This window comes from Caretta caretta, chromosome 7, assembly GCF_965140235.1.
Source record: "Caretta caretta isolate rCarCar2 chromosome 7, rCarCar1.hap1, whole genome shotgun sequence".
Taxonomy (NCBI): Eukaryota; Metazoa; Chordata; order Testudines; family Cheloniidae; genus Caretta; species Caretta caretta.
This window is the reverse complement of record NC_134212.1, coordinates 14,691,207-14,715,274: the sequence shown is the minus strand read 5'-3', so window position 1 is coordinate 14,715,274 and position 24,068 is coordinate 14,691,207. Positions and strand designations below refer to the sequence as shown.

At 41.2% G+C, this 24,068-nt stretch overlaps 2 protein-coding genes across 14 annotated transcripts in view; one reads left to right on the top strand and one right to left on the bottom strand.

Annotated features, from left to right (window-relative positions):
* IL5RA (interleukin 5 receptor subunit alpha) overlaps positions 1 to 3,401 on the top strand; it is a 35,346-nt gene extending 31,945 nt beyond the window's left edge. For all 5 annotated transcript variants that reach the window (XM_075130268.1, XM_075130271.1, XM_075130269.1 and 2 more), the window contains one exon: positions 2,364 to 3,401. In XM_075130268.1, the coding sequence (XP_074986369.1) occupies positions 2,364 to 2,471 (108 nt within the window). In that variant the 3' untranslated portion in view covers positions 2,472 to 3,401. The remainder of the gene's footprint in view (positions 1 to 2,363) is intronic.
* An 8,262-nt stretch (positions 3,402 to 11,663) lies between these two features.
* LOC125640344 (contactin-4) overlaps positions 11,664 to 24,068 on the bottom strand; it is a 646,262-nt gene continuing 633,857 nt past the window's right edge. For all 9 annotated transcript variants that reach the window (XM_075130265.1, XM_048858825.2, XM_075130266.1 and 6 more), the window contains 6 exons: positions 20,746 to 20,980; positions 20,113 to 20,228; positions 19,247 to 19,433; positions 18,645 to 18,757; positions 15,641 to 15,809; positions 11,664 to 13,552 (listed from right to left, as the gene is read on the bottom strand). In XM_075130265.1, the coding sequence (XP_074986366.1) occupies positions 13,452 to 13,552; positions 15,641 to 15,809; positions 18,645 to 18,757; positions 19,247 to 19,433; positions 20,113 to 20,228; positions 20,746 to 20,980 (921 nt within the window). In that variant the 3' untranslated portion in view covers positions 11,664 to 13,451. The remainder of the gene's footprint in view (positions 13,553 to 15,640; positions 15,810 to 18,644; positions 18,758 to 19,246; positions 19,434 to 20,112; positions 20,229 to 20,745; positions 20,981 to 24,068) is intronic.

The following is a 24,068-nucleotide window of genomic DNA, read 5'->3' as shown; positions in this document are numbered from 1 at the left end:
CATTCTAGGGAGGAAGGATGATCCAGCGGTTATGGTACTAGCTGGGAACTCTAGTTTCAATTGCCTGCTCTGCCACCGACTTCTTGGGCAAGTCAAACAGGGCATTGCAATCGGAGGTATGAGCGTAGTACGTTACATGCCTGAATAGCTTTAATCTAGCCAGCTTGGGTACTAATGGCAGTGAACCATTAGTACTAGTGGCAGCGTGGACTGCAGCATGAGCTAGCTGTCCGAGTAGGTACCCAGGGTTCTGGGCCTGGGCTGCAACCTGCCGTTTGTACCCAAGCTAGCCAGAGTAAACCTAGTTCAGATATGTCTACTCCAGCTGCAATCACACCCCTGATTGCAATGTATGTACCCTTAGTCTCTCTGTGTTTCAGTTCCCCGCCTGTAAAATAGGGACAATGGCCTCTCAAGGATGTTGTGAGAATAAGTACATTATAGATTGTGAGCACTCAGATATTACCCTAATGTGGGATATGGAAGTACCATAGATAGATAGCCCTGTGTTGGCACAGATGCAAACACCATGTAACTTCTGTCTTCTGACCTGATTTACTTTGTGAAAACTGATGAGAGATCCTTTATATTAAGTACTTAATAAGGACTTAATATTAAGTAGTTTTTATGCCTTCTTATGTTTGCTATTCCTGAAAAAATATAATTGCCTTACAGATAAGATGTAACTTGGCCTTGGCTTTTCATGGAGAATTTTGTATAGTAACTTGCTTCTAATTTCCCGCCATCCTCTGAAAAGTTTTCCTTTGTTATTCCACAGTCTGATCAAGGAAACAGGCTTAAGAGATTATTGTATAAGCCTTCAGTTTGTTTTTAATTAAAGTAAAGTCAACTGTGGAAAATAACATGACTGGGTATGACAAACTGATTTTAGAATAAGAGAAATAGCAAACATTAACATAGTAGCTAAGCAATCTTTAGAAAAAGTGAAATGAGACAAAGAGCATTTTACATTACTGAGAGCAGCATTGCGGTTTATGAAGCAATCTTTTTATTTAAAGTACTTTTAATGCAGGTGAACGAAACCAGATTGAAAGCCCTAGAGGCAGAAGGCTGGTGTTTAGCAATAGACTACAATAAAACCTGAGCAGCTAGCAAATTTCCTCCCACCCCACTGACATGCTTTAGTTTGTTCTGATGGGACCACTTCTGTGCCAGATCAATTTTGGTGTCTCTGCTGAGATTGCCAGAATGGGTGCAATTATTGTGTTGCCCCTCAGTTCTTAAATATTTAACATTAGGGTGTGGTTCAACTCAGAAAGGGGCCTGTGTAAAAATGGCAATTCACAGTTTCCATATTTATTGTGTTTCAATGACTCCAAAGCAACTTCGTTCAACTTACAAGTAAACAGATACTTTATCTCTCTGCCAGCCCTATAAACTTAGCTTGGGATCATGAAAGTCCAACTGTGTTCTTTTTGGTTCATGTATCAAGGTTCAGAAGGCCGCATAATTACACCTGTGAAAGTCCATTTGGGGTTCAGAGGTCAGAATTTGGCACCACCATTCTTATATAGAGAATTCTTAAATAATGGATAGCCCGCTCACTCTCTCCTAATACTATTCATCCTGCTTTTCCTCCATAGATCTCAATGCAGTTTACCAAGGAGGGAAAGTATCATTGTCACTTTACAAAAGGGTGAAAATCTGGTCCCACTGAAGTTATGGCAAAATCCCCAATGAAGTCAGTGAGACCAGGATTGTATAGTACTTGTCCAAGGTTACGGCAGGCCAGTGGCCAAGCCAGGAATAGAACCCCAAGTCTTTTGTATGCTGGTATAGTGCACCACACTGCTCCTCTCGGAGCCTTATTAGCTCTGCAGTGCTAACAGGACAGAGTTAAAAATGGTAGTCAAGCATTGATTTTGCAACGAAAATAATTAGGTAGGACACCAAATACACCTGGGGCAGATCTGTGGAGTAAGATAGTGCCATTTTCCCCACAGCCCGTGCTTTAGCATTTTTCTTCTGCCAGTTAAGGCAATATTATACAAAGCTAGATTTGTGACCTTTGTCAATGGATCTCACATTGCCAGTGACAAAAGTGACATGTGTCAGCAAAATGGCCACAACCAGCAATGGGGTTAATTGTGATATAAACTTTTACACAATTTATCCCCTGCTGAGACATACTTCGCAGCCTGCAAAATTTCATACTGCTTGGATGAGATAATGGGTGCATTGCTCCTGGAATACACCAGTTTCAGAGGTTAAATCTCAAGCAAAAATATATATTTTTGAATTGTGTGTTTTTAATCATAGTGAACTTTGAACTGTCATGAACTGGAGCTCAAAAGCATTTTTCACCTACCATTTGGTAGCTAAAAGCAGTGTTTGTGTTTCAGAGAGCACGTACCTATACCAGTGAAACAGAAACAGAAGTCGGAAGTTGCTTTGAAGATCTTGGAAGTTATACTGAAGACCTTTATTTCGATGTCCTCGAAGATTCATAATCTGAAATATTACTCCATTCCTGATCTTGAAATTAACAGGAGTGTTACTGCACATGACAACAGCTTAGAGTGGATGGACCTTCAGGGCACGCCATCACCAGCGCTTCAAAGATAGAGAAATGTGTTGCTTCCAAGCGGTTAAGTTGCTTAATTACAAACTAACACATACGAATATGTCACTTTTTAAGAAAAAAGTGAGTATGGCCTGTGACGCTCTGGGCCTCGGTGGGGCACCCGACACCCCCATGTTCATCTTTATAAAATGATTGCGTGGTATCCAGTGCAAAGTTTCTCATGTTGGGTGTCTTCAGAAGCCTCATAATGCACTGAGCATGGTTGTTATAGTGATGTTATAGTAATTGTTACAGTGATGTTGTAGGTTATCATTTCATGTATATAGTTACGAGGCTGAAAATGTGTCTTGTGGCTTAAAGCAAGCCCAAGAACAGGGAGGCAGTTCACACCTCGTCAGGGCATGGATGGGACAGCCCAGCCTCACAGGAACAATGGACACTGGCTCAGGCAGCAACAAAAGAATCTGTTAGACCCTCGAGGGAGTCTCCCCCTTCTTTGGGCAGTCTGGGACTGCGATGAGATAATGCTCACCTGACTCTGAAGGGGTACGGGTAGGCAAAGCCAAGAGGAAAGAAAGGACACGATAAAAGGGAGAGATATTGTGCCATGTTTTCGCTCTTCCACCTACATCTACAGACACCACCATCACCAAGCGACTGAAGCGCTGATCAAAGGGGAGAGCCTGGCTGAAGAGCCAGCCTGAGAAGCATCTAAGTTTTTAAGGACACTGAAAGTGTTAAGATCAGCTTAGAATGTGTTTTGCTTTTATTTCATTTGACCAAATCTGACTTGTTATGCTTTGACTTATAATCACTTAAATCTGACTTTATAGTTAATAAATGTTTGTTTATTCTACCTGAAGCAGTGTATTTGGTTTGCAGTGTGTCAGAGACTCTCCTTGGGAGAACAAGCCTAGTACGTATCAATTTCTTTGTTAAATAGACAAACTTATATAAGCTTGCAGCGTCCAGTGGGCATAACTGAACACTGCAAGACGGATGCTCCGAGGGTTGTTTCTGGGCAGGGCCAGCTCTCGGCACCAGCTAAGCAAGCTGGTGCCTGGGGCGGCACTGCTGAAGGGGCGGCACTCCGGCAGCAGCCCTGCTGGCAATTCGGTAGCAGCCCCTCTCCGTTGTTTTCTGCGGCGGTAATTCAGTGGCAACTCTTCTGACTCAGGTCTCGCCGTGGGCAGCAATTCGGCGGCAGCTCCCTCCGATGGTCCTGTTCTCTCCAGCAGTGGCGTATTCGGCAGGGCTTTTTCTTTTTCTTTTTTTTTTTTGCTGCTTGGGGGCGGCAAAAAACGTAGAGCCGGCCCAGTTTCTGGAACCAGAGATATTGGCTAGTGTCATTCAGCTGCACAATCCAAGGAGCAGCTTATATGCCAGAGGCTGTGCGTGAACAGCCCAGGCGTGGGGGCTCTCACAGCAGAGCAGGGTAGGTCTGGCTCCCAGAGTCAAGGATTGGAGTGGCCTAGCAGATCACTGGTCCAGACAACACCAGAGGGGAACGTCACACATTCTGTAAGCATTTCTTATCAAAGCATGAAAAAATAAATTCCTTTCTGTGAGAGCCAAAGACCTCTTCTGCTTGGCAGCTAAGAGATAGAGCTCCAGTAACCTCAGTGAAGCTACTTCTACTTACATCAGAGCTGAATTTGGCCAAGTGGAACCACTCCTGTAAGAGTGGGCTGAAGTCTCCTGTTGCTGCTGTTGTTCTCCGATAACTGGCATATTTTTGTTCCCAGGACCATATGTTCTGAGAAGGGGGTTAGGGAGCTATCACACTGATACAAATCACATTTGAGTCTTTGCTCTTTGTGAGCTCAGGTGGGACAGGGCCAGAAAGACTCAAAAATCAAAATACAGTGAAAGAACTTTTTCAAGAGGTGGTGGCTCGATCTGTGTTTTGTTACGCAAGTCCCTTGCCCTCCATTCCCTTTTTAAAAACTCACCTTTTCCCAGACGAACAACCCCCCACATGGAACTAAATTGTGATACATCCTTTGTTGCCATAGCTGTTCTAATATCTGGTACTATGAACTCCATCCTCCCTCCGGCCTTCCCTTTTTTAATATTCATTCCCTTAGCGTCCTATGTTTGTTGAACTCATCTTCGGTTGTAAGCTTCTCAGTTTGCAAGACCTGTGTCTTAATATATGTAAAAAGTGTAATTAATATCAGTGGAAGTATAAGCAAATACTAACAACTTATGGATAAGGGAACATCCAAACTACCTAATTAGGCAAACTACTCGGAGATTTAATTTAAAATGTGGATTTTCTTCCTTTTTTTGGGGGGGGAGGTGTAATTAGAACTGCTTTAATGGTGTGTGAGATTTGATGTGCAGAACTCTGTTTCATAGTAGTTAACCAGAGGTCAAACATGAGGGCCTGATTCTCCATTACCTTGTGCAGTTAGTTACAGTACTGCAAAATGGGTGCAAAACTTTGTATTTGCATTCTTTTTGCACTGCTGTAATTGATTAAACAGGTGCAGAATAATGGCAGATCAGGCTCAGACTGAACAAGGTGCAGGATATGGCAGCTCAGGCTCATCTGGTCTTCCTTAATTACAATTACAAGAGTTTGTAAACTGTGAGGTCACGAGAGACTGATTTTGAAGAGGTTAGTTACCTTCTGCGGCATCCAAATAGGCTGCTTACTTTGCATATGCAATTGATAACTGCACGTGCAAATTATCTTTTTGCATGCACAACTAGTCAGACTTACAAGCGATCATGTGCATTCAGATAATTCATTGCTTCTGCAATCAATGCGACCTCGGATGTTATGCATCAGGATTATAGCTTTTGTGCGCTGCAGTGCTATCAGTGTGCCAAATTCAAACACTGAGTGACTTCATACTGAAAAGCATTTAGCGCAACATCTATAAAGTTCAACAGAAAACTAACAAAAGGCACACATTGACACGTAAACAGGAAGCCAACAGATTCTTGGTAGCTGCCCTTTCAAACATTATGAAATGGTTAGTCTATCAGCATCAAGCCCATCTGTACTACGTGCCGTCTGCAGACAGGGCCGAGCACATTGTCAGCACTTAAATCGTCAGAATTACTTTGAAAATGCTGCTTGTGCAGATGAAACAAATTCTAGGCCTAAGTGACAAAGTCAGTGGAGTGGCAGGCACTCAGCACCTCTCTGGAGCGTGTCCTGTGCCCTCTCATGGCTTCTTCTCGAGCCTGTTCTTCACAATTTTTGTGCTTGAGTGCCAGATATCTTCAGCAATGTCCTGTTGTGCTAGGAATGCCTTTAACCTGAGGACTGGCCATTTGCCCAAACCAAAAACTGAGTGCTAGAGTAAATGGTGAAAATGGTGTTTCTCACCTGATCAAATAATTTTCTACTCTGAAAAGGAACCCTGTTTGGAGCAGTAAGTTTTGTGAGATCCTGTCTCTAGGCACATTGGCACACTTCCTAGGCTATGAATATGTGAAGATAGAAGATATCCTGAAAAGAGCGAGGGAAACAAAGACCTTCAGTTACTATGTTTTCAGCCCCAGTCTCTGTTTTCACATGCTCATGTTTGTGAGAACAGTTGAATGCACCTGTAATAAATAGGAGCACATCCATTCTGTAGCCACAGACAGTGAACTTTGGACAAACGGATCTCTGTGCATAAAACAGGATCATGCCCATTTCTGTGGTCTTAATCAGTTGCACTTGCAAAAGGTTGGCATGGAAAAGTAGAGGGCATGGGAAAATTTGTTCCCAAATATATATGGATGTTTCATAAAGTCGTCCTGACTAGAGTGCCCTCTTGTGGCAGGCCATGGTACAACATGTGTACCCATCACAGTTTGTCCACTCAGGTAAACCAGGGACTCCATGCTAGGCTCTCTTGGTTGAATAATACCCCTCTGGGGGTCTGTTTATTACAAAATGTAACACAAATAGTCCAAAACATAAGTCCCACAAAGTCCCTTTATCACAATCAGTGCATATAGTTCTTAAAAAAAAAAATCACACATTCTCTTGGCCTTTAGCGTAACACATACCACATTTTGGCATCTTCCACCACGCCTAGGCTTCTTGTCAGTCCTTTTTAGTCCCTCTTCCAGGACAGCTACCCCAGCCTCTTCCACTGAAGTGCAACCCTGCTTTTCCCACTGGAAACTTCCACAGTCTCTCTGCTGGGAGAGCATCCTCACCCAGGGAGCCCTGCTTGCTCCCCCAGCCTTCTCACTGTTCCCCTGGGTCCAGCTCTGCAGAGTGGAGACATCAATGGGTGAGCACCACTGCTGTTCCCCTGCTTTCATCCCTCATCCCTGCTTTCATCCATGGCTCTCCAGCTTAGAATCAGCCAGCACCTCCCTCCGATGCTCCTCCTGCCTTCAGCCCCCTTCAGGAAGCACTTGGCAGTTCTCACCTGCATTTTCCTGACTGACTCCGCCAACCTCGACTCACCAGGTCTTTCTTCCTCTTAGATTCTCCCTGAGCCTTTATAGCCCCAAGTGTTGCGCTGCCCTCTTAACTAGCCAGCCTGGGAGCATCTGTTCTGGCACAGGGAAGCTGGATCTATTTAATTTACAGAAGCCAGCCACCCTGTGACAAAGTGAAAGGAAACCCGCAGAGAAATATTATTGCTCTTGGCTGGGATTTCTGAACAAGCCAAAGGGAATTAGGCCCCCAACTCCCCATTAATTTCAGCTCCCTTAGGATCCTTGAGAATTCCAGCCTTAATCAATAGGGTGTTCTGGTATTGCCTACATTGTACACTATACACTTCAGCTCTCAGTTGCACCAGTCCAAACCAAATGAAGCAGAGTTTAAGCCAGTGTTTGTTCTTTTAGTTTAATCTTGTTGCCTCCCTTGCAATCTGTATGCTTGCCTTGTGTAATCCACAGAGCACACTGTAAAATAAACCTGCATCTCAGAGCCACGCAGGCAACTTTGTCTTGAAAGGGAACTTGTTTTGCTGATGCTCATGAGGTGTGGTGACTTGTGCAGAGTTTCTCCTAATACTATCCAGAAGTTAGTGCCACCACTGTCCGGTGCTGTTGTTAAATAGGTGCCTGGTAAGGCAACTCCCATATTTTCACATGCTGTGTATTTATACCTCTCTACTGTATTTTCCTCTCCATGCATCTGATGAAGTGGATTGTAGCCCACAAAAGCTTATGCCCAAATAAATTTGTTAGTCTCTAAGGTGCCACAAGGATTCCCCATTTTTTTTACTTTAATTAGCCAGTTCCCAAACTGGTGTAAATTTGTATGACTCCTTTGAATTTTTGTGCCTAAAAATCTCCCTTCAGGTGATTTTAATGGATCTGAGGAGCCAAGATATAACAGCCTAAAAGCAGAGTGTATTAGATCAACAGAAGCTTAAAGTGGAAACAGAGGAGAATACATTTGCTGTTGATGTATTTTATTTGTTTCATGCCATCAACTATCCTAATATATAAGAATGCTAAATCTAGTTCTCTCTCATTTATTAAGCCCTTTTTAACAGAAGGCTACAGCAGGGATTATGCAGTGTATTTAAATAATTTTTGCATTGTATTACTATAGGTTCAGCGATTAGAAACTGTCTGGAATGCTCAGAATTTACCAGCCACGCTAGTGATGTAGCCAAAAAATGTGATCAAACATAAAAGACAGGTATATTAGGCTGGTGTACTTGGACAAATATTTGTGTTTCTGATTAATGTCTCAAATAAAAATGAAAGACAATCTTTCAAGTTTTAGTGTTATTGACAAGAGCCAGATGGATGGTGCATGAGGAAATTACACAAACATTTTGAAAGATTTGATGAAAACATACGAGAATGTGTACAGATTTTCATAAAGCCAGAAACAATGCTCCAGATGCTTAGTACTTCTAGAAATGACTCGCTTGCTCAAGAGGGGCCAGATTGCAAAAACCTTACTCACAACACTAGTTGTGGTGCAAGGTATTATGCAGTGTGAGTAAGGGTATCATAATCTATCCCATAGAATATAAATGCTGTGGGGACAACAGCCATTGCCTTGCTCTTGGAAAAATGCACTTAAATAAAATATAACATGAAAGATATATGTCCAGCAACAAACTGTTGGGGTCTGGCATCTAGATTTGGTCGTTCTGCCCATAGGTGAGCAATACTGCATATCCATGTATCTACACTGGTATGCGCTCTTCTGAAATCCAGGTACCCCATCTCTAGAGAAAGAACGAGGAGTACTTGTGGCACTTTAGAGACTAACAAATTTATTTGAGCATAAGCTTTCGTGGGCTAAAACAATGGGTGTTTTGATCACTCTTACTATGGTGTGTATGGCAACACCCATTGTTTCATGTTCTCTGTGTATATATATCTCTTCCTCCTGTATTTTCCACTGCATGTATCTGATGAAGTGGGTTTTAGCCCACAAAAGCTTATGCTCAAATACATTTGTTGTCCTCCTCGTTCTTTTTGCTGATACAGATTAACACAGCTACCACTCTGAAACCCATCTCCAGAGAGTTGTTGTCTTGTCTAAACCACACAATTTCCAATAAGATTCTAGCAATAAAGTCTCATCAGGAAAGTTTGTAAATATAATTGAAAGAGACAGTGTGGTCAGTGTATAAGGCACTGGACTGAGAATCAAGATGCCTAGCTGTGTGACTGTGCCTCTCTGTGCCTCAGTTTCCCCCTCTGTAAAAAAGGGCATCATGACCTCACATCCCTTTGTAAAATGCTTTGAGAATTGCAGATGAACAGCAGTAGGAAAGAGCTAAATATTATTATTACATGGTCAAAGATATTCAAGATGTAAATTTCCCTTTGAAGACAAAATGTTTGTGTGTATCGGATGATAGGAACTAAGTAGTTTTCAAGGCAATCACTATTTTCCCCTCCTTACAGCACCGATTTATACTGGGTTTATTCTTGTAATGGGATGAGATCCTAACCTGATATAAATCAACATAGCATCATGAACTTTACCAGCTGAGGATATAGCCCATTGTATTTGCCGTTGTTGACATCACAGTACTGCCTATCTCATGCAGATGTAAATTGGGAGGCTTTGCTTGTGGCTTAAAGGGACTAGCTATTTATTTAAAAAGAACAATAAAACAACTCTCTAGCAAGTCATTCCTTACTGTCGTTTAGCAATTTAAGCCACAGGACAGTAATCTGAGTCACTGAAAAATTTCTAATACACTCATAACCCTCATGGTTAATTGAACTATCATCATTTAGTGATTATTGCCTCATTACAGTGTAATGTGGCAGAGATGATGGGCCAAATTTACCAGTGGCGTGGTGGCTGCAACTGTGCTGAAGCAAATATTGGGCCTGTTTATACCAATGTTTTTAGATCTGAATTACAAATAGGTTCAGTACATTTGTGCTAGACACCCAAGTGAATACTTCACACAGATTTTGCCTTCAATTAGGATACACAAACCCAATATATTCATCATATACATCAACACAAAAATATCTGAGATAACATCAGATGGAGAGTCAGCATAGGGAATGCCTACCACTAAATACTGACCTTGACTGAATATTGCAAATTTAAAATTGAGTTACCAGGCCATTTGATTTTTAAGCTCCCTTGATCACAAAGTGGAGCCTGGCTCCTTTGAAAATGTACAGCGTCATTGGACTGCTATAATTATATCGCCTTCACACACTGGTGCACCCAAAATTCAATGTTAGAAATATAATACAGCAGGATATTCATACCCCACCCCATTCTGCTGGAAATATGTGATGGTGGGAAGCTTGTGCATATCGAGTTCTCCCCTTGCTTGCTTGTTCACTGAGCACTGGAAAGTTGGAGTCTGTAAGAAGAGCTGTGTTGGACTGAGTGGCAAACCAGCTAGCACCAAACTGGGAAGATCTGCTTGGAAATCTTGCACCTTTGCTTATGTAGCCTGTTGCTCTGCCTGGGCCTCTTGCTTGGTCCGTTGGATAGAGACTCCTCTTTAAATCCACATAAAAGGACTGCAATTAACTCCCCTCCACACCCTTTTGAGGAATGTCTGTTTACTAGTAAATTTAACACACAGCATCCAGTGAGAGCACATATCCAGATCCAGAGATCATGTTCACAAGCAGAACACTGAGTTTATGAAACCGCAGTATGGGCCATATAAAAGCCAACTCATGACTTTAATGCCATTTTCAATTTACCATTACCATAAATCCAGCAGCACTGACAAACTGAGGATACTACTGATATCAAAGAAACTGCTAGCTTCTCTAGTGTTGAATTGAAGAGAACCTTCACAGTACAAATGATGATATATACATTCTTGACACTGCGCATCAAATTCAGGGGTAGTCAATTATTTTTTGTTAAGGTCCAAATTTCTTGGGAAAGGTACAGTCAAGGTCCAGGAAAAAAAAAAGAATAATGATAATAATAAGTAAATAAAAAGATTTTAGGGTCTGTTCAAAAGCGGATTTGGCCCGCAGTCTGCCTATTGACTACCCTGATGTACATTGTAAACCACAAAGCAACAGCCTTCCTAGTGAGGGTTCATTGGAATTGTGTATAACTTACAACTGGATGAATGCTTAGAAGAAAATTTCATCAGTAATACCAAGAGTCAGCAGGAATCTTGATCAAGGTTATATATCCTTCTGTACAGAATTAATATTCCCACAGGCACCAGAAGAAAGGTCCTCTCATCCTCTGGACTGTATTTGTGCTATCTGCAAACGTTATCAGCAAATTGGGCACCTGTACTTGTTCTGACTGCAGTTCCTTCCTACCTGCTGAACTTTTGTAGCTTGTGTCCTTCCTCAAAAACTGTCAGAAGTGTTAAATGGGTTTGTGAAGATAAACATTTCATCTGTTTCTTTTTTCCATATCTAAATGAGATGCTAACTGAGGTTCTCCATCAGTAAACACTCTATGATATTAGTTCACATAAGCTTTGAAAGGTCACAGAGCAACACAGGAGTTTGGGATCATCCAAAATTCATCAGATACTCTTTTTTATAGTGTAGGAAGCAGAATAAGCCTAGAGACTTCATGTAATTTGATTTCTCTGCCTCCCCTTAGTTCTGGGTTGGACTGCTTCCCACTTTTAAGTCAGTGGCAATCCGAGATAACCAGTGCTGAAGTTTGTCTCAAATTATAAACAGGTATTTAGGAAAAATGCTCCTGGAAGACCAGTATCTTTACAAATGACAGAATATTTATTACCAATACCTTTAAAAAAAAGATTACATCTGCTAGATCACTGATAAATATCATTTACACTGGGGAGAAAACTACATCGGCTTTTTTTTGTTTCATTTTCTTGTTTTTGAGGGTTTTTTTGTTTTTCTGTTTACATAGAAGTAACCATATCAAACTAAGAAAGGAACACAGCTGGAAATATTGACAATATTTCTCTGGTTAACACCCCTGACTTTTACACAAGTGGAATCCCAATGATGAGTTACTGAATAAATATATTTAGAAGGTTGAAAAGTTAACTTGTAGTATTTTGTAAGCAAAAAAGACAAGTTACAGGCAAATTTAAGCTATCAGGAAAAAAATAAAGCACTGCAGCGCATTTAAACTTGAAAATTTGTATAGAAAATTCCATTGCCTTTTTACCAGCATTGATCCCTCTGAGTGGACTTACAAAATTCTCCCATAGTAACAAACAGTCCTTTTCTCAAGAAGAGTTATTTTTCTGTTGATATTGTCATTTTCCAATATGATTCTACTTAGACTTTATATTTGCATGACGAGTTTGTAAAGAAACAAAGACTTCCTAGCACAGAACGGTTGAGGGACCATACACACAAAGATTCTTTGCAAATGAATATGAAAATTATACTTTAGAGAGTTATTCACTAGAAACATGGTACATCTGTCAGATTCAGTTTATGATCTACACTCAAAAGAGATTATAAAAACAAACATAACTTTGGAATTAAATTATGAAGATTTATGAATTATATTTAAAATGTACACTGAAAAGAAATACATATTCAGACAGTGGAACCCAGAATTAGTTTTAAATCTTAAAGACATGCATATTATGATTATAATTTCCTTGGTGTAAGTCCAGAGTAAAATAATTGTTTAAACTGGCATTACTTTGGATTTACACCAAGATAACTAAGGTCAGAATCTGATCCTTCTTTTGCTGCAGTAACTTTTGGTCTATGTTACTATAGGAAGAGATTACGACTAAGTAATATCAACTTTAATGTTCAATTTAATGTTAATTATGATCAAGACAGAGCTACTTAAATACAATAAAATGAAAGCTTAATATATGATGTTAAATTATTGGCTAGGAACAAAAATCTGTATACTTATTTTTGAAGATTGTAGCTGTTCTTGAAGGTTAGCTCAAGTTTATCTTGTTTACTCATCTGATCCAAAATGAATAAATATCATAAGCACTTGATTTAACATAGGAACCATCATAACTGCCGTTTAAATACAGCTGCCTTGAGTTACAAACCAAGTCCTAAACAGTTCTCCCAATGTGTACCCTTGTAAAACTGTACAATCAATTTGTAACCAATTTACTAAGAACAACTTTGAACTCTCAGTTCTAAAGGAAAAAATTCCAAACAATATTTTTTATGATAGTGTTATCTGTAGCATTTTATAGCAGAGGAAAAATTAATATCTACATCATATGTTAACTTTAAAAAATTCTATAAAACACTAAATATATAATAAAAAATATGCATATAAGGACATATGTAAACTGCTTTGGTAACATCATATTACAGATGTTTTCAGTGCATTGCAGAGTTTCCAAGGAAACTTCAAACAAAGCTATATTTGCTTTGAGGAAGTACTGTATAATGCCATTCCTAAAGAAGCATAAAACATTTTTTTTCCAGTAGTAAGATGTACTTGAACAACAATATTACTTAGTACTGGGTGTCTTCAAAACACTAGCTAAATGTTGCTTATATTATAAACAGGAAGTCCTTTATGTAATTTTTGTCATAAACTTGATCTAGCTGTGAGGGATATCATTATTGTGCTGATGGCTGACAACGTACACGCATTTGAAGTAGAAGTACCAGATCCTCTTGCATATGCATCTGAAAAAAGGAGAGAGAAAAGTAACAGTAAGGAGAGCAGGATTCACCCTGCAGCCATTAAATCCTGCCATGATGAACCCAAAATGCATTTGACAGCAAAATGGGTAACAAACCACAAATGAGGAGGTGGTGACCTCCGAAGGTCCAGAGTTCAAAGTAAATTTGGCTACGGACCCAAGAGTTCCTTCAAAGTTTAGCCAAACTGTATGTCTGCAGATTGGGCTAGGGATCTTACTACAACAGCCTTCTGATGAGACATCATGAGTACAGGCTCAGGGTTGCCGAAGAAATCAATCCAAGCATATTGAATGCCCAAGATTTGTAAATCTCACAGTCCCAGTCTGAGGAACATGGGGAAGACGGAATGGAATTTTTCTTTCTTGGACCTAACCAACCTCTTCTCCCCTTCTAGATTCTGTTTATTTAGTGGGACCTAGTACTTTCATTAGCCATTCTGCATTATGGAGTGTACTTGAATTCCCCCAGCCTTTTGTATTCCAGGTACATTCAAAATTCTATTACTTTAGGGAATATATCTCTTTAGAATAGAACAAAGTTCAAGTTACCAAACACTATACCAACATGGCATGATGGGCCAGATCCTCATGTAACTAGCTGATTTATACCAGCTTGGAATCTGGTCTGATATATTTTGTGACTCCCATGTTAGACCAGAGAAAAATAGCATGCACGTTACTGGCTTTTGATCTTAGGATTTTCTGTGACCGACACTTAGATTCCTGACTCGTTTGTATGAGTAAGGTACGTATCTACATAGGTAAGATCGGAATTGTAGCCTATTACCTTTTACACTGTTGTAACTCTACTGAGTGCAGTGGAGTTACTCTGTAAGTAAGGGCAAAATCAGGCCCTTAGAATGAGTACAGTATAGCATCCAGAACTCTGAGAAATATTAAAGATTCCCAGCAAAACCACCAATCTGGGTTTAAATTCAAACCTAGTCAAACACCGCAAGCAAAAGTGACACAGCCTTAAAAATTCCCTTCAGAACATCCATAAACACACTCCCCTCTGACAAATTTATGCCAGGGTCAGGCTTAAAGAACCTGCAGAAACAGTCAGCCTAGCAACACCTCCCTAAACTTTCAGCTTGATGTCTTGCCCTAACAGCTCTGATCCTGCTTGGAGAATTTCAGCCATCTCAGGTGGATTGGGGCTTTTCTCCTGACTTTCCCATGGTATGTGTCAAATCCTGCCATCCCTATTTCAGTGGGAGTTTTGACTGAGTAATGATGTCAGGATTTGGCCCATGGCCATAAACTCCCCCAGCCACCTGATTAAATCAGTTTGCCAACTGCAGCATCACTCATGGAAATCACTTGGGAAGGCAGAACATAGGCATTTTATAAGACCAGTGCATTGTAATAACTACTCCCTTCTCTACTTAAAATGAAAATATCAGCTTCTACATGGAGATAAAGCTTCATTTCCCTAAATAAGTAAATATGCACACAACATACAGTGAAGTACTGATATAAGGTGACAGTATAAATTAATACATTTTTGCACATCATACTGGACACTTTCTGATCATAAATTGCCGTGAAACAACAGATTCAATACATTGATATTGAAGAGACTATCAAAACCTGTAATAGCAAATGAAAAAAACATGAGCGTGTCAGTCTAGAAATGCTCAGTAAAATATAACCCTTTTTACTATGCTGTTGCATGTAGTTTATTCTTGAGTTGGGGCCAAACCTAAACCTTGGGTTTGAATGCCCCCAAATTCTCGGAAAGTTCAGGTCTGAAGATGAGCGCTGTAGCTCAGTCTCCTCTCTGGTTTATTGTTTCTCAGCATACCTACCTGCGTACGTGTGGAATTGGGCAAATTTGAAGCCTGCCTTCATTATGATTGAACGCTCCGGGTTGCTTGCACAAAACCTTTCTTTGTGGCTGCAGCTGATAATCTGCATATGCAAAGTGGGCCACAGTGCCCGCAAGAGCTCAATTTTAGCGTGCAAGCAATGGGATGCCATCTGAAAATTTGGGTCCTTGATCCATTAAGAATCCATGCTCCATGGTCTGGAAACACAAGCACAAACCCCAAAATGACAACATTCTTACTTGATATCTTTGGAATTCGGATTTGTTCACTGCTGCTACCATCGCCTCCATCACTAAATGGCTTTATTTCTATGATGTAGTCTTCATTAAAAGGCAAAGAAAGCTCAACAGATGTTTTATTCGTTTCGATTACAGATGTGCTGCTCTGTCTGTTCCATCTGTATAAAACCTGCAAAACATTGGAGTGGAGAATGGAGATGGGAGGGGGAAAGAGAAATACCAGAACTGATCATCTCCATAACAACCTGAAGATTTACTATTGCTCTTTCCCTTCCTAGAGTACCACAGAATTGTCTTTATTATCACCAGAAGCAGGACAGATTTCACAGATGTGTTGATCCGAACCTGATCGGTGCTTTAGGAAGCAACGTTTGTGAATACTTCACTTTGTGCTGATGTGAAGCCACTGGGCACTGAGGGCTAACTACGGAGGGAGCTTGCAGAACACGGTTCTTGCTGGAATTCTGATGGGTAGCCCTGTTATAATGCCACATGACACACAGCAGAGGCCCTTGTCACTGGCAGAGCACCTCTGCCTCTCAGCTTGATTAAACTTCATTTTCCCATCAGCTGGAGCAATTTCAGAAGCTCTCCAGCACAGCCAGCTTTAGCCAGGTGGGTGTGCTTCAAAAGGGCCATCTAATTTATGGGTCAGCCATCAGAAATCGTTCTGAACAGGTGCTGCTGCTGGGCTCTTTATTTACCAGGTTGTTGGAAGTAGCAGGGAAGAGCACTTTGACTGGAAAATAAAAAACGAAAGCGATTCTGCTGTGGCTTGTGATCAGATGAGCCTGGCATAAATCACGCTTCCATTCAAAGAGCTAACCAGGCACATGCCAACTTTATTCAGAATCACTGAGTTCCTCTGTGGATACTTCCTTCCCTCTCCTCTAATGTAGCATTTGGACACCTTAATTTATACTTTGTAAATGCAAGGAGCTGAATATGATTTTCCTTAAATTAGAAAGATCCCTAAGCCTCCTTTCTAAATTCTGGGCACCAGAGACATCAAATTCAGTATCACCTTAGTCCTTACTAAGGATCAAACTAAAATAAATCCTTTGGCTTATTTAGAGATGTCATAACATCTTATTATAGTGCTTCAGAAAACTGGACTGGCGTATTTGATGTAGTGTCACAAGCAGCTTCACAGAATAAATTGCTTCTTTGATTTACCTTCTGTCTTTTCCTAAGATCTGGAAATTCTACTTATTTAGAATATAAACCCTGCCACAAAATAGCATATTTCCAGAAAAAAAGAAGTGGTTTTGCTCTCTGCATATAAGTGCAATAATGTGGCTGTACAACTGTAACACAAAAGAAAAAGACGAGATACAAAAAAGACACACTACTAGATGAGAAGGCTTTGGAAAGGTCACGAGGGCCTCTCTTCCACCATTTCAGGCTGACTTTTGGTTGAATTTTGAACTCAAAAATGTGGCCAAAACTGCTGAGATTTGCTGGGTTTGGATGGAAATGCGTTTTGCCCATATAAAAATGTGGTCTAGATTGGGTCAAATATCAGCACAGACATGCATGAAACTTGGCCCAGGTTCATGAAGGTAAGTGAATCTGTCTTGAGTTTCATGTTCCTAACAAAACCTGAAACTTTGTAAAATTTTCTGTAGTTTCAGGTTCCATTGCAAAAGGTTTGCAGAGCTTGAAACTCAATGTAACTTCCTGCTTCCTCAGGCCAAAGTAAGGTCTCGGGTAGCATGGCATAGTTCCAGGACTGAATTCTACCCAAGATTTTTCTCCTTATAATTTGTACCGGACCAAAATTGCTACTAACTGGTATGTCATGCCCTCCTTCCTTCTGCTTTATGAACAAAGCTGAACCACCTAACAAGCACTTTAATCTTGTCTGCTGCAATTAGTGGGCTTATTTCAGCCACTGGTGGGCCCCAGTAAGCAAGTCTGTCAAGGGCAGGGGTACAGTGGTGCAAGCTGCCCACAACCCCTAATTGGCATGTTGGCTTTGGCCAGTACAGCCCAGAAAATTCACCACTTCTGCCAGAGGGGCTCCCATAGAGCCTTGGCTAGAGTTTAAATCGCTTTCCTTCTGGCACAGATAGGAATCTCTGGAGGTGAATGCCCTTTACTAATTACAGAACAAGCCCACTACGTGTTGATTTTGTATCTATTTCTGAATGTCCTTACATAGTTATAATGGGCTGTGTAACTGTGTACATCGTTGTTCCTGCTTGGGTCAGGATAGCTGTGCAAATAACACAAAAGTCTCTTGGCTAGGGTGACCATATTTCCCAAAAGTGAAAAAGGGACACTGCCTGGGGCTAGCCCAAAGTGCCCTCCCTCTCCCGATGGGGCTGGCCCTATTCCCTGCCCCCATATCTATGTGGGGCTGGCATCAGGCACCTGGTCCAACCCCCCGCCCTTCCCCCCACGGGCCATGAGCCGCCAACCCGTGCTGCTCACCCCCTCAGCCTGCGCCGTTGACCCCACCCCCCTGCCAAGCCTCTCACCCCCCTCCTCCAGCTCATGCAGGCCAGCCTGAGCTGCCTGCCCACTCAGGGCAGGGGGGTGAGCAGTGCAGGCCATGCTGCTCATCCCCCTTGGCCCCTGCCGCTCATCTGAGCGACTCCCCCACTCCCCGCCTGTGTGGGGCTGGCTTGGCTGGAGCCGCTCACCCAGGACATTATCCCTGGATGTTCCTCCGTGCCCCACTAGTGGTCAGCCCACTTTTTTTTTGCAAAACTGGGTATTTGTCTCCTTTGCTCTTGCCAACGGATGATCAGGACCTGGTTTAAAAAAAGGACTGTTCCAGTCAAACCGGGATGTATGTTCACCCTACTCTTGAGTTCTGATTTTATTCCAAACTCTAAATTTAGCTCCGGATTCATGGATAGGTTCACTTTAACCCAAAAGTCAATGTGAAAATCCCAGGGGAGTTGAATCTGATGAGTTCATCACAGGCCTACTGTCAAGAGGCAGTTAATACAGATAAATAACCAGTCTTATGTACCCATGCTAAGAAGTTACCCACTTTGTATCCTTTCACTTCTGATTCATTATCCAGTGCTTTAACCTGATCCCAGTTCAGTATAATCTTGGAGTCAGATGAATTCCATATGATGTTTCCAGGGGGTTGACTCGGTGCTATATTAAAATATACAAAGTATTATATGGTTATGTAGCAATGTTTTCTGGCTTAATCCAGCTAAATACTTCTATGGCTTCCATCACCACAGTAGCTGAACATCCACAAAACCCGAATGCTCTGGTAAGTTAATGAGCTGTTGCAGCAAGGTATGTGTTCTAGGTCACAGCAGGTCTTACACAACACAGTGGTATAAATGAAAAGGGACTCAGTTGCTTGCTCGACATGAGTATGACCAGAAGAGAGAGCACCACCTTGAATGATGATATGAATGTTTAGCTTTCTTGCATAGCAATAATTTCAGTAGAGTTGTTTAAAAAAACCCAAACCACCACCTCAAACCCACAAAGCTCTTGCAGGAAGAACATGGCTACAGAAAAAAATCTCACAGCACCTTCAAACTAGAGAGAGACCTGGAAAATGCCAACAAGGAAAGTGCTTGTTGGCATCCCAGTGTTAGACCATGATCTATCACAATGAATACTCACGGGGCTTTTTGGTAGTGACATTGACTGGAGCACTGGAGGGTCCTGTCCCTGCGGTGTTGTATGCCTTGACGGCTAAGTGATATAATGCATTGCCTTTCAAATTAGTGATTTTTGTAGATGTTCGATTACCAAGAGTCCTGATTTTTCTAGCATTTTCTTCCTTATCTTCATGTCTCCAACATCTAACCTGAAAAAACAGAATATGTACATTTTACCTACTTAAGTCAGCGTAATTGAACCTATCCATGTCTTAATTCTCCATAGCCATGGTACTGCAGTAAGTGAAATCCCGAGATTAATAATGTAAAATTTATCTCTATGGTTAACATGCCCTTAACTACTGTCAAATGGAACAGGGCCATTCACCATCCTGAAAGTGAGAATCATATTAAGACAGTGTTCCCGCTCCACTCTATAAATCTTGCTATTCTCTCCATCTTAGAGAAGACCACAACTGGAAATGTTCATAAACCCAGAGGTCAGTGCTTCTGACCTGCAGTGGACTCTGAGATGGAGAAAATGAAACAATTTATAGATCTCAATTTTCAACTGAACAGCACTTACTGTGGGCTACTGTAGTCTCCACAAGTCCCTAGAAAAGACAGGTCCCCCCCCCCCCCCCCCGCAACAGACTGCTACCCATTTTCATCATGGATGACAAATATATTTTCCTTTGTACCTTAAAAAGAGACATCCCAGTGTACAGGGGGAAAACAGTGAGCAAGCACTGCTTTGGGTCATCATCAGCCAGCAGATACCCATATAAGAAGCAGTGTTTAGGTGACCTTCAATTATATATTGCTATGATCTCCTCATTGAACAGTATTAAGTCTGTTCCAGCCTGATATCATATTTTATTCTCATACCTCATAACCCTGTATCCTTCCTTTACTCTGATTCTCACGTGGAGAGGCCCAATAAACTTCAATGTCTGAAGCAGAAAGGCTTTTGGCAAAGACGCTGGCTGGAGCTCTGGTGGGTTCTATATGTATAGATGGGGGGAAAACAAAGGTCTCAATGTAGGTTCTATGCTTAACTTTGCTACAAACTTCAGGGTTTACTCCACTAACTAGAAGAGAGTGGGGTTAAGTAGCCAAAAATACTGTTTCAAATTCAAAATGGTGACCCATCAGACCTAGGAATGAATTCACTATGCCAATGTGTAATAAATAATCAGATGTCATTGGGGCACTTAAACCAGGACATGACGTATTGGTATTAGGATTAATTCCTTTTAAATCTCAGTTGAATTCTTTCAAAATTACATATTACGTTCCCATTAATATCAAAAGATTTCACTGTGACTAATGTTATTTTAATGACTATCAAAAGAATTAGTTGTGACTCACCATTTATAATAAATCAGAGCAAGGATTAGAAATCAACGGATGTGTCCACCTGGGATACTAAACCCTTTCAAAAACAGTTAGCAGCATGCCTCATGCATCAGATTTCAAGACAGTGCAAAGGAAGGAAGTGCAGTGCACAGCATACTGTACCTTCTTCTGCAGAATATACAACTGTCACAGGGCTAAAAGAACCTTCCCCTTTATTGTTGTACACTCCCACTTTAACTTCATAGGGAGTGAATGGCGGCAAGCTCTCATTTCGAAACACGTATCTGGAGGCATCAGAAGAAGCTACTACAGTCTGCATCCAGCTTACTGTGCCCAAGGGTCGGAATGCCACCACGTAACCAAAGCCACCTCCATTCTGTAATTCTTCAGGCACTGTCTATAAGGAGGGCAGATCATACACAGAATAATCAGTAGTGTCAGGTATTGCCTGGATTTATTTCTCCTTCTTGCATGCTTTCCATTCTCAGTTTGCTCCCTTTAAGAAACCCTCTCATAAATGGCATATTCCAAACAGGAAACAATTGTAGTTCTCCAGTAGGTGCAGCTAATAATTACGCCAGAGCATCTTTTTGCCAAAGATCTGCAAGGCAGCTCCTCAAATTCATATAGAAATTCCTGTATAAAACATTCTGAGCCACATCATACCTGCAGACACAACTGTCTACCCATCTTAGGGCTGTCTGCAGCCTGGTGATAGCACCTATCTCTGTAGCATATCCCAGGTAAACTAAATCTGCAGATCAGCTCCTGTTTGGTTTCAGTGAGTTTCTCATCTGCATATCTAAGTTAACATGTGGCTCCATTGTTTATACAAACTGACATCAACCATGTGTATTTACTATTCAGATCTCTGACTTTATAACCATCAAAGCCTTTAGCTTGTATGCTCCTCTGGCTACTCTGTGTGCAGTTTCCAAATTCCTGGTCATGGTACGTAGCTTGTTTTCAGGCACAGAGCATAACGTGAAGTATACTAATAGCTGTAAGATAGCAGTGAGTGACATGTCATAAAAGTGATGGAGACTGGCAGGCAAATGATGTATCACATAAGATGAAGAGATTTTCCCCTTCAGGTCACTTTTGTACGTGCTGCAATTGCCTAGCTTCATATTTTTAACCTTAGAAAAGGAACATAAGCAATAAAAGCCCCAAGTCAGTACAATTACGTGCTTTAGTCTCACTAAAGCCAATGGATCTTAAGTGTGTGCTTATGTGATTTTTCTGAGTATCAGAGTAAAAATAAAACAACTTGAAGTGACAGGTTTCAGAATAGCAACCGTGTTAGTCTGTATTCACAAAAAGAAAAGGAGTACTTGTGGCACCTTAGAGACTAACAAATGTATTTGAGCATAAGCATCTGATGAAGTGAGCTGTAGCTCACGAAAGCTTATGCTCAAATACATTTGTTAGTCTCTAAGGTGCCACAAGTACTCCTTAACTTGAAGTGAGTGTTCCGTAATCAGTGTCATATGGATTTTTAAAAAAAGAAAAGAAAATGACTGTGTGTTGATCATTTTAGAGGAGCCTAAACTAAGATACTTTCAAAGCATGATTCAAAGTCACGGATGATGGTTTTGATATCTCTCTAATATTTTTAAAAAAACAAACGTATATTGAGTGTCTTTAAGGGATTCAGTGAAACTAATTAGTCCAAGGGAAGATAAGGGTCAACACACTGAGCCATGCAGTGAGGATAAAAACACATTTGCAGATTTTTAATAATCTTCAAAAATACCTCTGGTGACTCTCGGCTGCCAGGTTACTCAAAAGAAGTGCTCAGTGTGGGCAGTATCAAATCTAGTTATATTAATGGCTAGTTTAACTCACTCCATCACACCCCAATATGAAAATAAGAGCAGTCAAAACAATGAATATTTCACCCTCAATTGCCTTCAAGAATTTTTCATCTGTGCTTTCTTCTTCTCTAGGCTTTGTGATCGACTGAAATCAACCGCTAATGCAAGTTCTGTATGATGCACTATCATTAGAGCCACCTTCAGATCATTTACTGTTATTCAACAAAAATAGCCTGGCGCTAATCACCTACAACTCATCAAGCAAATCAGCACCTCTCAGGATTTGGCCTCTTGAAACTTATTTTATACACCAAGGTTAATTCTCTGTGGAGTGGCTGGCCTGAGTAACCAGATCAGATGATGGGCAGGTGTGCAGAGGAGCAAGAGTGGAGGAATCCTGCCCCCACCTCCCAGGCCACGGAGCTGCTTCCTGGGATGGGGGACAAAAGGATCCTTTCTCTCTCTCCACCCCCTAGCCCAGCCCATCCATGTTCTGCCATTGTCTGTGCTGATGTGCAGGGATCATCGTGGAGCTCACTGACACACTGTAGTGCACACATCCTGCACCGCCGACCCACAGCCAGCTCCACCCCCCTTGCACAAAAAATATGCATTAGTTCCATTGCTTGGAGAGCCTCCATGGAAGAACAGGCTGGATTTTAGTCTAATTGAATCAAAGGCAGGAACCTTTTCAATAAATGTGGTCTTGTGCTCTCATACACAGGTGTAAATCAGCAGTATCTCCACTGGAGAATGGAAATACAATGGGATAAAATTGGTGTGAGCAGATCATCATCAGTCATGTGCTGCACACTATATAAGAATGGCCCTACTGGGTCAGACCAAGGGTCCATCTAGCCCAGTATCCTGTCTTCTGACAGTGGCCAGTGCCCGGTGCCCCAGAGGGAATGAACAGAATAGGTAATCATCATCAAGTGATCCATCCCCTGTCACTCATTCCCAGCTTCTGGCAAACAGAGGCTAGGGACACCATTCCTGCACATCCTGGCTAATAGCCATTGATGGACCTATCCTCCATGAATTTATCTAGTTCTTTCTGAACCCTGTTCTGGTCTTGGCCTTCACAACATCCTCTCACAAGGAGTTCCATAGGTTGACTGTGCGTTGTGTGAAGAAATACTTCCTTTTATTTGTTTTAAACCTGCTGCCTATTAATTTAATTTGGTGACCCCTAGTTCTTGTGTTACGAGAAGTAGTAAACAACACTTCCTTATCTACTTTCTCTACACCAATCACGATTTTATAGACCTTAATCATATCTCTCCTTAGCCGTCTCTTTTCCAAGCTGAAAAGTCCCAGTCTTATTAATCTCTCCTCATAAGGAAGCCGTTTCATACCCCTAATAATTTGTGTTGTCCTTTTCTGAACCTTTTCCAATCCAATATATCTTTTTTGAGATGGGGCAACCACATCTGCGCACAGTATTCAAGATGTAGGCATACCATGGATTTATATAGAGGCAACATGATATTTTCTGTCCTATTATCTATCCCTTTCTTAATTATTCCCAGCATTCTGTTTGCTTTTTTGACTGCCGCTGCACATTAAGTGGATGTTTTCAGAGAACTATCCACAATGAGTCGAAGATCTCTTTCTTGAGTGGTAACAGCCAATTTAGACCCCATCATTTTGTATGTATAGTTGGGA